The following is a 15,575-nucleotide window of genomic DNA, read 5'->3' as shown; positions in this document are numbered from 1 at the left end:
CAACATGGCGGAACGAAAGAGACTCGTCGTTGTCGGCCTGGGCATGGTCGGCATCGCCTTCATGTGAGTGGCGCATTGCCATGAGCTGATGTGATCCATTGACTGACTCTCTCAAGCGAGAAGATGCTAAAGCTGGACGCCCGCGCAAACGAGTACAGCATCACGGTGCTCGGCGAGGAGCCGCACCTGGCGTATAATCGCGTTGGTCTGACAAGCTTCTTTGATCACCGCAAAGTCGAGAATCTCTACCTCAACCCTGAAGAATGGGTATGTGCAGACGCCGTTCGACCCTGCCACGCTGTCTTTTGCTGATTCCTTGAGCAGTATCACAGCACGCCTCAAGGCTCTTTGGGATACCATGTCAACACCAAAGTCACTGAAATCGACTCCCAAGCCAAGAAGGTGACTTGCTCAAATGGGGAGATTGTAGCGTACGACATTCTAGTTATTGCCACCGGCTCAGATGCTGTTCTTCCTAAACACACACCCGGGCACGACGCAACAGGTGTCTTTGTGTACCGGACGATTGACGACCTCATCAACCTGATCGCGTTTGCTGCCCAGAGAAAAGGCACCGTGGGAGCGGTTGTCGGCGGTGGTCTGCTCGGCCTGGAGGCCGCCAAGGCGATGATGGACCTGGACTGCTTCGACAAGGTGAAGCTCATTGAGAGGAATCGATGGGTATTGAGCCGGCAACTGGACAATGATGCGGGTTCCATGGTTGTGGACCAGGTCAGAGACCTCGGCCTCGATGTGCTCCTTAGCAAGCGCGTAGGCAAGATTGAGGTGACGAATGACAACCACGTCCAGGGAGTCGTATTCGAGGATGGTGAGCGAATGGATTGCTCCACAATATGCTTCGCCATTGGTGTCCGGCCGCGAGACGAGCTGGCGCGGAGAGCCGGCATCAAGTGCGCTGACCGTGGCGGCGGCATCGTCGTTGGGGACGATTTGAGCACCAGCGCCCCAGACATCTATGCCATCGGCGAGTGTGCGAGCTGGAAGAGCCAAACATTCGGCTTGATTGCTCCCGGGGTCGAGATGGCCGACGTCCTTTCATTCAACCTCACACAAGCCAAGCTGCACCAACCCCGGTTATTCAAGAGACCCGACCTCAGCACGAAGCTGAAACTTTTGGGCGTCGACGTGGCCAGCTTTGGTGATTTTTTCGCCGATCGAGATGGCCCGCAATATCTGCCTCCCAAGGTGGCGAGGAAAGCGAAAAAGGGTGATGGGCAAAGCACCATTGAAACCTTGACAAACGGTCTGCCGCCAGCCCCCGTCAAGGCTCTCACATACCGTGATCCGTTCCAGAATGTGTACAAGAAGTACATCTTTACCGAGGACGGCAAATACCTGCTGGGTGGGATGATGATTGGCGACACGAAAGACTACATCAAGCTGGTACCGATGGTGAAGAACTTGAAGGAGCTGGACATGCCGCCCAGTCAGCTCATCCTCGGTGCCAAGAAGGAGGGCGAAGACGACGGCGACGACTTGACGGACGACACGCAGATCTGCTCCTGCCACAACGTGACCAAGGGCGATGTGGTTAACAATGTCAAGGAAGGGACATGCAAGACGCTCGGCGAGGTCAAGGCGTGTACCAAAGCCGGCACCGGCTGCGGCGGCTGCATGCCCCTGGTGACGACAATCTTCAACAAGACCATGCTGTCCATGGGCAACGAGGTCAAGAACCACTTGTGCGCCCACTTCAACTACTCGCGCGCCGACCTGTACAACATCATCCTCGTCAAGAAGCTGCAGACATTCGAGGACGTCATGCGCGAGGCCGGCAACGACCGGAACTCGCTCGGCTGCGAGGCGTGCAAGCCTACTATGGGTAGCATCTTCGCCTCCCTCTGGAACCGTCACGTCATGGACAAGCCCATGCACGGTCTCCAGGAGACCAACGACCGTTTCCTCGGCAACATCCAGCGCAACGGGACGTACAGCGTCGTCCCGCGCGTGTCTGCCGGGGAGATCACCCCCGACAAGCTCATCGCCATTGGTAACGTGGCCTCCAAGTACAAGTTGTACACAAAGATCACTGGCGGTCAGCGGATCGACATGTTTGGGGCTAAGAAGCAGGATCTCTTGGACATTTGGCGGATGCTGGTTGAGGCCGGCATGGAGTCCGGGCACGCATACGCCAAGTCGCTGCGCACAGTCAAGAGCTGCGTGGGCACGACGTGGTGTCGGTACGGCGTCGGCGACAGCGTCGGCATGGCGGTGCGGTTGGAGGAGCGGTATAAGAGCATTCGCGCGCCGCACAAGATCAAGGGCGGCGTCAGCGGGTGTGTCCGCGAGTGTGCCGAAGCGCAGAACAAGGAGTACGTGACTGAAAATTTTGAGCCGCGAGTTGACGAATGGCTAATCTGTTTCCCAGCTTCGGCCTCATTGCCACGGATAAGGGCTTCAACATCTTCGTGGCCGGCAATGGTGGCGCCAAGCCAAAGCACTCTGAGCTGCTGGCAAAGGATGTCCCGCCCACCGAGGTCATCCCCATCATCGACAGATACCTCATGTTCTATATCCGCACCGCCGACAGACTGCAGCGGACGGCGCGGTGGCTCGAGAACCTCCCGGGCGGCATCAAATATCTGCAAGAGGTCGTCCTCGAAGACAAGCTGGGCATCTGCGCCTCGCTCGAGGCGCAGATGCAGGAGCTCGTCGACAGCTTCTTTGACGAGTGGGCCGAGGCGATCCGGGACCCCGCCATCGCCGCCAAGTTTAAGCAGTTTGACAACACGCAAGAGACTGTCGAAAACATGGAGGTCGAGCTTGACCGCGGCCAGCCCCGCCCCGTGTACTGGGCGCCCGAGTCCGTTAAAGAGGACTTCAAGGGGCTCAAGAACAGGTGGAGCAGCACGACCTGGCAGCCCATGCTACCGGCGAGTCACTTTTTCGGGGCGGACGATACACCCAACGGCATCTCGGCGACGGTGAAGCGCGGGGACACGCAGCTTGCGGTTTGGCGGGTTCGCGGGCGGTATTATGCCACGCAGCAAATGTGTCCGCACAAGAGGCAGTTTGTGCTGTCTGACGGGCTCATTGGCGAGGAGCCTGGCGCCGCGGGAGCGGACACGTGCGAAGACGCGAAGAAGCCTGATTCCGGCTGCAATGGCGGCCCCAACACCACCACCACCACCACCACCACCAACGATGACGAAAGCAAGCGGTCTTCGCGACCGGCTCCGTGGGTATCCTGCCCGTACCACAAGCGCAACTTTGACCTGGCCGACGGCAGTTGCAAAAACGACGACGAGGTCAGCATTGCGACGTTTGCTGTGGAGGAGCGGGCGGGAGACGGTATGGTGTACCTGAAGCTCCCTCCCGTCGAGGAGCTGGACGCGGCCCTGGGGACGGCGCGGTGGATGGTCCGGAAGGGAGAGGCCGGGGCGCCGCCTTTCGAGGCGCTGGACAAGAAGATTCGGTTTCGGGGCCATCGGGCCAAGAGGCCGGGGGTCAAGCCGATGGGGGCTTTGGGGATGGAGAAGGCGGCGGCGATGCAGCGGCAGATGGTTGTCGGCGGCGGGGGTGGGTGCGGGAGTGCGCCGGATTGGTGAGAGGTGTATAGGATGGATGCCCGGGTTTACGGGTAAGTCATTTTCTTCTTATTCATAAAAGATGAAAAGGGAAGAGATGATGGTGCATGGGATGGTGCTGGTTATATGAGCTGATTACATGGGCAAATATGAGCGATTTTGATCTTTGAATATGTGCAATTAAGCATGATTTTAAACTGCTTCCTGGTGATCTGGGCTACGTTGGTTAGCATCACTTTCACCGACCAGAGGGTTTCCGTCCATTCTCTCAAATTGTTATCATACATCTACAAGCACTCATACCGATTTCAAGGTTAATGCATCTCATCAAGCGCACCGCTCTTGAGATGTTGCAAGGATGATGTAAGGCGGACGGGGACACGGGAAACACTCTGCGATGGCTGTTCCTAGGTAGTGTGAGGCAATATGGTCACCTGCGACTACTATCCATTCATTCATAGTATACCACAGGCTGAGACGTAATCTCAGCAGATGGTCAGGTAGGTAGGATGGATGTGAGACTCGGAATCGGGGCGTGGTTTGGAGGCTTACGTACACTGCACCGCAGGCGTGCCATCTCTGGGCAGCACGGGCAGCAAGAGCCAGCAGCAAGAACCCACCGGTCTTGGGGGTTCATGTAAATTTCCAGGTCTTCGACGTATCGAGGGGCTGCGTAAGCCCAGTATTTCGAGCCCGACTGGGTGTGATTATGCCGTTGGGAATTGTGCGCTGGCTCTATTTGCCAGACGAACTTATTGGTGAGGTAGCTACTATGGGGAGTCTCGGTTGATTGTAGCGGATCATGAAAGCGAGGTAATCCGTGTTGGAAGCCACGCCTCCCTGCAATGTATACAGCACCGAATACAACACATATACGAAGGATTCTAGAAGAGCGAGCCAGGGGCGTGTGACCTACGAGTGGGTGAGAGGAGCACGCGGTGGCTAGGAGGGAATAAGAACTCGAATACACTTGGCGTCTTGAACGATGAGGGTTGACTTTGTGTACATGACGCAGGTACCTAGTCCAACTGCAACATCGTGTTGTTAAAATTGCATTCATTATCATCCAGACAGTGGTAAATGAAGGCGTGAGTCTTGCAGATAATTGTGGGACCGGATCTATTCTGAAGGATGATCTGATGGTATGTCAAGTACAAGCTGCTATTGACCCTTGGCTTCCAAGTCTGCCACTCTAGTTATGATCTCATTAAACAGTCTCGTTTCAAAACATGTAAAAGAAAAGAAAAAGGATTAAGAAGAAAATGGTACGTCGTGATGTTAAGATTATTCCGATGGCCTAGGTGAGCGAGATTCACCATGAAGACTTTAGGGGGCCCCATACTCTGTATGCTGTTGAACGATGCTGAGAGACTGCGTCTTTTTCTAGGCTTTTATCTATGGAGAAATCATCCTTACAGCGTGGATTCAAAAATGCAATGGAATGTAAATGCCCTGGGTTCATAGTATCAAGCAAGCCTATGAGCTCCATATTGACCTCGGATTCGCATTAGTGCACGAGTGCCGCACTCGTATCTGCCGAACGGCCCCACCCGTCCGGGCCCCCACAGGACCAAGGTAATTAGCGCCGTAACTAGCCATTTGATCTGCAAGAGATTCCACCAGCAGCGGCAAGGCGTCTTGACGTACCTAATTGACTTACGAAAGCCCCCGTATTCGGGATGTCCTTATTGGGCAGACAGCGTCATCGGCTACTCGCATTCTCTTTTTCTATCACTACCTTATCTTCCCTCATTTCTCTCCTCCGTTCTTTTAACCAACCCTCGAACTCTTTACGAACCCGAACCCGCTTCCACGCTCTCTCCACAACGCCGCCCCTTGCTCCCCACCCCTGAACACACTCGAGTCCTCCAACTGCCGGCCACCGCGCCATGGAGAAGCGCACACGGCGCCTCGGCCACAAGAAGTCGAGGAACGGATGCCAGCGCTGCAAAGCACGTCGTGTCAAGGTACGAAAAGTCCCTCAGTGTTCGACAAGGCTCTGTTGCCGTTCTCGACTCATGTAATTCGTCTATGTATCGCGCAGTGCGACGAGGAACGACCCTGCCAGAAATGCGTGGCCCATGGGGCGCACTGCAGCCTCCTCGATGGTCCCGCGTCCGTGACGGCGCCTCTCACGCCACCCGCTGCCGCCAAGCTTGCGCAGCACTATGCCCCGATCCAGGCCGCGGCGGTGTCGGCCTCATCGCCTCAGCATCAGTCCCGTAGTGTCCAAGAGGCGGCGAGTGAAGCGAGTCTCACTCCCACAGCAGGTACGCTACGATACGAATCGTCGAGATTGTCCAATTTCGCAAACCCTTGAGATCCCCATGGTAGAATTAAGGTGTTAACCTTGCCTCCTTAGTGAGCAGCACTTCTCCCTACCTTGGGGAAACGGCGCCAGATGCTCGCAACCCCGCCACAGATCCCTGGGATCTCTCGGAGGATTGGCTGCAAAGTTTACGCCTGATGCACCACTACAGCACCAGCACACGGCATGTCCTACCAAATGATGCCTGTACCGAAGAGTTGTGGAAGACGGCTATACCCGAGATGGCTTGCTCTCACGTATGTCAGAACTTTGCCCCGACTGCTCCCCTCCCAAACCCCACTTCCATCATGGAGGCGATCGAAATGGAACGGTGGAGGTGTGCGAATGAGTTCGTCTAACACCATCACTCACCACAGAAATTCCTCATGCACGGTTTGTTGGCCCTATCTGCCCTCCATTACGCCTACATCCACCCGCAGGAGCGGAAAAAGTACGACATCATCTCGGTGAACCACCAGAACGTCGCGTTGCGCTTCTTCGCCCTCCGCCTGAACGACATCAACAAGCACAACTGCGAGGCCTACTTCTTCCTCGCGACCCTCATCTTCATTGTCAGCATCTGCTCCGTCGCCCATAGCGAGAGCCTCGGCAGGTCGGTCGCGCTCAGCGACGTCTCGCAGTCCTTTATGCTCCTGCACGGCGTCAAGGGCATCCTCGACTTCCAGCCCATAGAGGCCTGGAGGCAGCGCGGGGGTCCCCTCGACGCCCTGCTGCGGCCGCCCTCGCTGACGCAGGGCGGCTGGATGTCGTCGTCGCCGTTCCAGAAGCGCCTCGACGCCATCACCGCCCTGGCAAGAGAGGTACCCGCGTCCTTTACCGAGGTCATCAACCCGCAGTCGGTCTGCGTCCTGGCACTGGAAGGGCTGAGGAGGGCGCACCAGATCAGCCGGAGCGAAGGGGAGAAGCCCGGTGGGGTCTGGGGGTGGTCGGCTACCCTGCCCGCCATGTTCATCGAGATGGTGGGCAGCGGGCACCCTACCGCGCTCGTCATCCTGGCGCACTACACCGCGTTGGCGAAGCCGTGCGAGAAAGCGGACTGGATCTGCGACGGGTGGAGCGGCGCGGTGATGCGCCTGGTCGAGAGGACGTTGGATGACGAGTGGAAGCCGTGGATTGAGTGGCCGAAGCGCAGCGTGCTGGAAAGGATTGACGTTGACGATATGGAAGTTTGAATTTCAACCTTAAAATGTCTTGTTTCAAACTGATACTTTGAAAATTCATTATCTGATAAATCCAGAGCTAACAGGGCTGCTTGAGACGCAATCATCACGCAGCGTTATCCTTTTGATGAAATAGAAGACTCTTCTGGCAAGGGGTTCCCGAGAGAGCGCGAGCTAGATGGTCATGGCTCAGAGCGAACCGCTCGTTTACTGTTGACTCTTCTCGGAAAGAGGCAACACATGCCGCAGAGTTCATCTGGTTAATCTCGTATTCGTACCCGTATCATGTATCCACCAAAGGCTACAGCTTCCTGATCATGATGGTCTTCTTGGGATCCGGCACAATCTAGCAGCAGTCCACGTCAGAATCGCCGTAACCCATCACATCAAGGGCGGGGAGGGGGGAGAGTTCCGGTTGCGCCCCAGCTTAGTTGTGGTACAGTACTCACAGAAGAGCCAAAAGCCAAATTCTCATATCTCTCCGTCATGCCCTCGGGCATCCTGATCTCGTAGTTGCACAGGATATTGGCTATGATCATCTTGATCTCGTTGACGGCGAAGAAGCGCCCCGGGCACGCGTGTTTCCCGTAGCCAAACGTCAGGTGCGTGGTGCCGACGCTGACAAACTGGGCCTGCACGACGACCTCTGCCGCCTTTGGGCCCGAGGCGGCGGCCAACTCTTTGGCCTCGCGCAGCTTGTAGAAGCGGAGGGGGTCAAAGACGTGTGGGTCCGGGAAGATGTCCGGGTCGTTGTTCATGCCGTCGGCGGGCACCTCGATGAACATGCCCTCGGGGATGGTTTGGCCGTTGGGGAGGGTTACGTCCTTGAGGACCTTGCGGGTGAAGGAAGCTACATGGGTGGTGAAGAGCGGGGCAAAGGGTTAGTACTTTTATATTGAGGAAACTGTAATCAAGTTTCGAACCGGAAGATAGCCAAGCTTGGCCTTGTGTTCCCATGGTTCGGTTTCGGCGTGTAACGGAAAGGGGGGTGAAGACATACTTGCTGAGAGTGGGGTGCAGCGCATGACCTCCTTGAGGAAACTGTCGAGCTTTTTCATATTCTGCAGCGCGCCGGACGTAAACCCCCCGCCGGACTCGACGAGGGCCTGCTGGACGTCGTCCCGGAGCATGGGGATCATGTCGGGCTTGGCCGCGAGCCAGTAGACGGCGTTGGTGGTCGTCATGGAGGTGGTGTGAATGGCGGCAACACTGATACCGAGCTGCGCGTGCGCGAGCTCGCGGTCGCTGAGCGCCCCAAACTTGTCTTGGGCGTTGAGGATCCACTGGAGCATGTCGTCGGGTTCTCGGTAGCCCGGGTCGTCCTCCCGTTGCGCGGCCGCCTCCGCCTTGCGGGCCGCGACGATGGGGCGGAAGACGGCCTCGGCGTCCGCGAGGCGCTTGTAAAGCTTTTTCGTGGTGGGCAGCCAGGAGGCTAGCAGGGGACGGAGGAAGGACGGGACGAGGGCGATGACGTGGACGGCGGTCATGAGGTCTATGGTGTAGCTGATGGAGGCGTCGAGGTAGCGCTCGTCGCGGCAGAGTTCGGAGCCGATGAAGACGCGGCCCGAGGCCATTGCGATGATGCGGAGGAGTTTTGCGTTGATGTTGACCTCGGTCCAGGTGCTTGACTGGGGGAGCTCGAGGCGCATCGAGTCGTTGACTTCGTCTGAGATGGCTGCGTTGAGGCGGGCTGTTTTTTTTGTTGCGACATGTTAGCTTTTTGGGCTCTTTGCTCGGGAAGACTTGTCAAAGGAACGGACGTAGAGCTGGAGTCAAGGACGCTCTGATGGCGTGGATCAAGATGGGCATGTCGTTTGGCATCTTGGTGTACTTGACTTGCATAGACTTTTTCAAGTTAGTAACGGGAATGGACGTTGGAAAAGATTTGGGAATGAGACCAAGCCGGCTCTTTGCATACCTCGTCAATGGCCCTGGTGAAGCTAATGACATCGTCGGGGACCTTTTTCAATTCAGGGAGATATTTGGGTGGCACACAGATGGTATCCTTCTCTGAGAGGTCCAAGTCAGCGGGGATGTAAGTCGACTTGTAGTTTCTGCACCCACTCTTGGACGTCGTGATGCGGAAAATGCTGTCCTTGAACTGCTTGTAACCATCGGCGTAGAGCCGAGGTCCTTGGCCCTGGTTATACGCCTTCCTCCGGGCCCATTTCCCTCCCTTTCCCACGACGGGGACGTGGGCTACGGGGTCGACCTTGAGCCAGCTCTGCGCGAGCAAGGCGAAGACGATGAAGACGAGGCCGGCGGTCGCTGCTGGCCAGTGCTGCGAGATGTGCTGAGGGTCGAGCAGTGCGCCTGCGAGGGCGATGGGGTCGGTTGCATTTGTCATGTTTTTGTGGCAAAATGGGTTGGGAGACTGTTGTGGATGTGGGTGAGGTTCGAGTACGGACGAATTGCCATGTTGCTGAAGGGTGTCAATTCTTTATGTACTCGTCACATCGTCAAACTCACACGCACACAGACAGAACGATACGCATGGGTTCGCTCGTTGGAGACAAGTTGCAGGCTACGTGGGCTCCATCGCTAGCTCGCCCCTGGAGTCCAGCGCGAGTGTGAAGCTGGGGGACGAGTTGCTTGCTGACAGCCCCCGCATAAGCGTATGTCTTCATGCTCTGATTAGAGACCGCTATGCCAAGGTGCCACATGATGGCTACCTAGGTGGAGATTAGCACTTGCGTAGAATATGGCTAGTTGCCGCGATGTTTGGCAATGCAGATTGATGGTGGTTTGGCGGGGAGCAGGGGGGTAAAGAAGGGGAGGGAGGGACAACAAGTGATCAATGCAGCATAAGGATGGTCGGGTTCGTGTTCGCATTATGGGGCCGTGTCGTATGGGGAAACACGCTGGGACGAACCGACATTTCGTCTCAGATTGCATCGCCTAGTCGGGTCGGGGGCCGGACGATCGGTGCCGGGTGGCGAACCGGATCAATATGGTGGCCGGAGACCGATGTAGGGATGCCGCGTACCGTCGGCAGGCATAAGGCGGCCCCACTCTCATCGAGGAGATACACGCTTATGTCATCCGGATCATCTTGCATAATTAGAGAAGCAGTCACGTGGGCTGTGTCATTTCATATCTCCCCGGGATGAGGGGGAGGGTTCAAGAAGCGCCCATGCACATAACCAACTTATGTATGGAGTTGAGGTCATATCCTTCTGCCCGTATAATGGTCCAACTAGGTATAGCATCTAAGGTGGCCTTTGAGAACAACTTTTTTTTAAATTTAATAATACTTACAGACATCTGTTCTTTTTCTTCTTTATTTAAATATTTGAAATGATCACATATGTTTAGAGTGGGTCGATTCTGGACGAAAAAATAAAAGGAAGACAGGAATAGTGTCTTTGGTTACTATCCACACATGGTGTTCTGGATCATACCTGCTCTACCTTAGTAAGTGCTTATGACTCCTAGGGTCACTAAGCGTACACCCTTTCCAGGCACTCCACTGTTGGAAACCCCCTCCAACCCGCATAGGTAGGTACCAGACGGTGCCAGCGGGGATTCGGCCGCCAAGCCCCTCCGGTTGGCCGCTCAGTCACCTCTTTGTCCAGAATCAGACCTTGGAGGTCTTATTCGCGAATATGTTCATTGTCCTACCATACGCATCGCAGTTCCGCCCATTTTGGCTATCAAATACCCTCTGAATGCGGCCGATGGTTCCAATTCGCGACACCATGCTGTGTTATCCGAAGATGACACGTGAGCAGTCAGGTGCAGGTAGGATTTCGGGAATAAATTACCAAGGTAACCCTTCGCGTCCGATCCTTCATTAGCCATCGACGAATTGACACTGTAAGAATCTGAGCGGTGAGATCGGTACTGATACGCGACCCTCAACCTCACTCCGTTATCTGGTACCAAGAACCCCCGCGGTTGGGAGCTTGATGGTATCGCAACCACGGTTCCACACGTGTAACCCGGCAGCAATCGCTGCCAAACTTTGTCAGAATGATGGCCAGCTTTGCAGACCTGGACGGCGGCGAGCCTCCGTACGGACGGGGTCTGCCGTACTATAGCTATGTCGCCTTTCAGGATGTCCTCGGCGGCCCTTCTCACCTTTACTCTCTATCTCACGCAGAATTTGAGAAGAACGCAACGACCCTGACGACGGCCGCCTTTTTCGATGCTTGCAGAGCTATGGACATCACCAACATCGTCCGCGCCTCGGCCGCGGCGTCGCTGCTGTGCCTTGTTCTTCTGAGGCCTCTTATTCGCAAGAGGCCTGCCTGGTGCTGTGGCTTTGCCCAAGAGTCCTCCTACGTCGATACCGTACGGCCATCCTTGAAGAAACCCTGGACATTCTGGACGGTTTATTTGGTCGTGGTCGCGCTTGCTGGACTGGTTCAGGGCGTGTCGTCTACTCTCACGCAACCGCGTCGCGTTTTTGACTTGCTGGACTTGGTGCCCTGGGTCATCGCCGCTCTGATCACCGCCGTGGACCGGCCTACCAAGACCCCCAAGACCCTCTTGTTTCTCTACTTCGCAATCTTGGCTTGCGGAGTCGTTTCGACGGCATTCAGTTACAGACTTCACAAGGTAGTCCCCAAGCTCGTCCTCGCAGACCCCGTCATCAGTCTGGCTGGCATCGTTGGCATTGTGGCGATGCCGATGCGGGATCCGTCGCTCGGAGACTCTGGCATCGCGTACGCCAAACCCACCGACGAGCTCCGCAGTCCCGAGGATAATCTATCCCTGTGGAGATTCATGACGGTTTCGTGGATGGCGCCAATGATCTCAAAGGGCTACGAGAAGCAGCTGCACAACGAAGATGTATGGCAATTACCGTTCGATTTCCAGCATGAGCGCCTCCACGGCCTGTTCCACGAGCTCCGTGGGTCCATGACCGTCAAGCTCTTTTCAGCAAATGGATTGGACTTGATCATTCAGTCTTTCCTCGGCATCGTCGAATGCGCCGCCGCGCTCTCCGTCCCCATGTTGTTGCAGCAGCTCCTGCGGGCCATCCAGGGCGGTTCCAAGAACATTGAGGTGTCCATCCTGTACGCCATCGGTATATTGGCTGTCCGTCTCATTGCCTGCCAGGCTGCCGTCTTCCAACTCTGGTTCTCTAGGCGTTGCTACGAGAGGTCCCGTGGAGAAATGATTACGACGCTTTACGCCAAAACTCTATCGCGGAAACACTTTGGTCAGCCGGCTGCCGAGAAGATGAATGACGAAACTCGAGAGGACGGAGATGACGATAATGATGACGAAGATGAAGACACAGAAGCTGGTACCGATGATACCGACAGTGGCAGCGAGCCGACCAGCCGTCTCGGGAGGCTGTTTGGTTGGTTCAAACGTGGACGATCAACGAATCACAAGTACCGCCGGTTGCAAAAGCAAAAACCAACAAGGCAGCCTGCCACCACTGGAAAGATTCTCAATCTGATGAGGAATGACGTCTATGAGGTTGCCCAGCGATTCTGGGAGTTCCCGGCTCTGGTCGTGAAGCCGCTCCAGTTCATCTTCTCTTTCTTCCTCGTATGGCAGCTCCTTGGCTGGTCATGCATGTTTGGCATGTTTTGTGTCATGCTTGCTCAGATGCTGAACACCATCTTCATCACCCAACTTCTCAAAAAGGAACGCGTCCGCAGGGCCGCTACTGATGCTCGGTTGCAGTCTACGTCGCAGTTTGTCGAAGGAATCAGGCACTTGCGCTGGTATGACTGGCAATCAAAGTGGCTGGATGCCATCATGGTCACTCGACGACACGAGCTGAAGACCAGAGTCGTTACCGGCTTATGGAGTATCGCGATTTCTACACTCAACATTACCTCTGGCACGCTTTTCCCTGTTGCGACCTTCTTCGCCTATACGTTCGTTGCCGGAAAGACTCTGTCAGTTGATGTGGCCTTTCCCGCTCTTTCTCTCTTCACTTTGCTAGAGACTAGCTTCAAGGAATTACCAGGTCTCATCACGGTTGTTCTAAACGCATCTATCGCCATGGGACGCATTGAGGAGTTTATGAGCGAGCCTGACAAGGACGGCGTGTTCTCAGATCACCTCACGAACGACATCAAGTTCACAAAGGCTACGTTCGCCTGGCCCGGATACGAGCAACCCGTACTAAGGAACCTCGATATCAGCTTCCCGCAGGGCCTCACGGTTATCTTTGGCAAAGTCGGTTCTGGCAAGACTGCATTGTTGCAAGCGATCCTTGGAGAACTTGACCGGCAAATAGGCGACGTCATTATCCCAACAGAACCTATTGGATACTGTGCTCAGAGTCCCTGGCTGCAGCACATGAGCATCCGCGACAACATCCTCTTCTCGGCGCCCTTTGACGCCACGAGATACACTCAGACTCTTGATGCGTGTGCTCTGCTCCCCGACCTGGCCACCTTCAAGCATGGGGACCTGTCTGACATGGGCGAGAACGGAATCGGCTTATCGGGCGGACAAAGGGCACGGGTCGCTTTGGCCCGCGCCGTTTACAGCCAGTCTCGCGTGCTGCTGTTGGACGACCCCCTCGCTGCTCTGGACCACAATACAGCTGAATCCATCGTGAAGAAGCTTCTCCAGGGTCCGCTGGTGGAAGGCCGCACCGTCGTGCTCGTGACGCATCGAGTGGACCTGTGTCTTCATCTCGCCAGCCAAATGGTCGAAGTCGTCGACGGTACGGCTCGCGTCTTGAACTCTAAAGAAGCATCTGCAGAAGTCGCCAAGTTCCTCCTGGAAGATGAGGACCCGGCAGCTCACCAGGACGACCATGAGCACACCCTCGATGAAAGCCAGCAAGACGCCGCCATACCGTCCAAGTTCATCGAAGAGGAGTATCGCGCTCACGGCGGCGTCATGTTATCGGTTTACTGGACCTACATCAAGGCCGGTAAGCTCAAGTGGTGGGCTGTGCTTGTCTTGGTGTTTGCCTTGTTTAGACTGGGCAGCCTTCTCAACTACTGGTTCCTCAAAGCGTGGGGTGAGGCATACACGCACGAGACATCGGCGAAGAGGACGTCCGATGGCATCGACTTTTCCAAGCTTTTTGCTGGGCTCCCGGACCCAGATACCGATTTGAAGCCCTGGTTGTGGGTCTATCTCGGGATCGCCGTTGCTCAGGCTGTGATTTACACATTGTCGGAAGGACTTACGCTACTCATGATCATCACTGCGGCAAGGGATCTTTTCAAGAGAGTCATCAACAAAGTCGGCCGAGCAACTTTCCGGTTCTACGACGTCACCCCAGTGGGACGCTTGATGAATCGTCTCGTCTCCGACATTGGCATGATTGACGGCGGCATCATGTCACCCCTGCGCGAAGTTGCCGTGCAGTCAATCACCTGGTTCTCCAGCATGGTAGTCATTGCTTCAGTCACGCCGCTTTTCCTACTCTTCTCGGTCGGCATGACGCTCTGGTTCGTCTACATCTTTATGCGGTTCCTACCCACTTCGCAGAGCCTGCGAAGGCTGGAAATGGTCTCCCTCAGCCCGCTCATGTCCAACTTTGGAATCCTGCTTGACGGACTCGCGACCATCCGCGCCTTCAAAGCGCAGCACCACTTCCAGAACATGAACATTGTCGTCACCGACGCCTTCCAGAAGATGGACCACTTCTACTGGAGTCTCCAGGCCTGGCTCATGTACAGATTCGACGCCCTCTCCGCCATCTGCACCTTTGCGCTCACTCTTCTCGCGCTCTACAAGGGTCTCTCGCCCGGTCTGACCGCCTTCGTCCTGACGACTGCGTCGGCGTTTGTCGAGGCGACGCATACCCTCTGCAAGCAGTACGGTACACTGCAGATGGACTTCGTTTCGGTCGAGCGCGTCATTGAGCTTCTGGACATCCCCGAGGAGCCTTGCGGTGAATTGCAGCCTCCCGCCAGCTGGCCTCACCACTCGGACGACGTCGTCTTTGACAACGTTACTTTAAAGTATGCACCTCACTTGGACCCCTCCATCTCGGAAGCCTCCTTCACCATCCCCGGAGGTTCCACTTGCGCGGTGCTGGGTAGGACGGGGTCTGGTAAGTCCACCCTGGCCCTCGCCCTCCTCGCGACGATGCACCCTTCGGAGGGCGCCATCCGCGTCGGAAACTTTAAGCTGTCTGACGTGGACGTTCACGTGTGGCGGCAGCGCGTCAGCTTCGTAGCACAAGATCCTGTTCTCTTCCCCGGAACGCTGAGAGACAATCTCGACCCGCTGCGCCAGTATACCGACAGCGAGTGCGTGCTTGTCTTGCACCGGGTCTTGGGTCCCGGCTGGGACTTGTACTCCCACGTCGACGGCGGTGGGAAGAACCTCAGCCAGGGACAGCGGCAGCTCATCGGGATTGGCCGGGCCGTCCTTAGAAGGAGCCCGATTGTGGTCTTGGATGAAGCCACGGCGTCGATTGATAAGGAGACGGCTGCCAGAGTGCAGGAGGTGCTGAGGAATGAGTTGACTACGAGCACCGTCATCACGATTGCTCACCGGCTGGAGGCTGTTCAGGACGCCAACTACTTTATCCGCCTGGACAAGGGAAAGATTGTAGAGCATGGCCCTGCGCAGGGGATCAGTCAGTAAGGAGTAGTATTT

The 15,575-nt window shown here is 56.1% G+C and overlaps 4 protein-coding genes across 4 annotated transcripts; 3 read left to right on the top strand and 1 right to left on the bottom strand.

The window, feature by feature from the left end:
• Positions 1-4: 4 nt before the first annotated feature.
• Positions 5-3,569, top strand: CORC01_13758 (nitrite reductase; the record flags this gene model as incomplete). Its single annotated transcript, XM_022625374.1, has 4 exons — positions 5-63; positions 117-267; positions 325-2,333; positions 2,390-3,569. The coding sequence occupies 4 exons, from the start codon at positions 5-7 to the stop codon at positions 3,567-3,569; spliced, it is 3,399 nt and encodes a 1,132-aa protein (XP_022468123.1).
• Positions 3,570-5,437: 1,868 nt separating this feature from the next.
• On the top strand, positions 5,438-7,049 carry CORC01_13757 (fungal Zn binuclear cluster domain-containing protein; the record flags this gene model as incomplete). The annotated part of the gene is made up of 4 exons (XM_022625373.1): positions 5,438-5,515; positions 5,593-5,818; positions 5,911-6,113; positions 6,234-7,049. 4 exons carry the CDS (start codon positions 5,438-5,440, stop codon positions 7,047-7,049), a joined length of 1,323 nt encoding a protein of 440 aa, XP_022468122.1.
• Positions 7,050-7,338: 289 nt separating this feature from the next.
• CORC01_13756 (cytochrome P450) lies at positions 7,339-9,384 on the bottom strand (the record flags this gene model as incomplete). Its single annotated transcript, XM_022625372.1, has 5 exons — positions 7,339-7,383; positions 7,487-7,887; positions 8,038-8,727; positions 8,798-8,882; positions 8,956-9,384. 5 exons carry the CDS (start codon positions 9,382-9,384, stop codon positions 7,339-7,341), a joined length of 1,650 nt encoding a protein of 549 aa, XP_022468121.1.
• A 1,625-nt stretch (positions 9,385-11,009) lies between these two features.
• On the top strand, positions 11,010-15,563 carry CORC01_13755 (ABC transporter; the record flags this gene model as incomplete). The annotated part of the gene is made up of 1 exon (XM_022625371.1): positions 11,010-15,563. The coding sequence occupies one exon, from the start codon at positions 11,010-11,012 to the stop codon at positions 15,561-15,563; it is 4,554 nt and encodes a 1,517-aa protein (XP_022468120.1).
• Between the last annotated feature and the right edge of the window lie 12 nt (positions 15,564-15,575).

This window comes from Colletotrichum orchidophilum (genome assembly GCF_001831195.1).
Source record: "Colletotrichum orchidophilum strain IMI 309357 chromosome Unknown Scaffold_211.1, whole genome shotgun sequence".
Classification (NCBI taxonomy): Eukaryota; Fungi; Ascomycota; class Sordariomycetes; order Glomerellales; family Glomerellaceae; genus Colletotrichum; species Colletotrichum orchidophilum.
The sequence above is the reverse complement of the archived record's forward strand: the minus strand, read 5'-3'. Positions and strand labels throughout refer to the sequence as shown.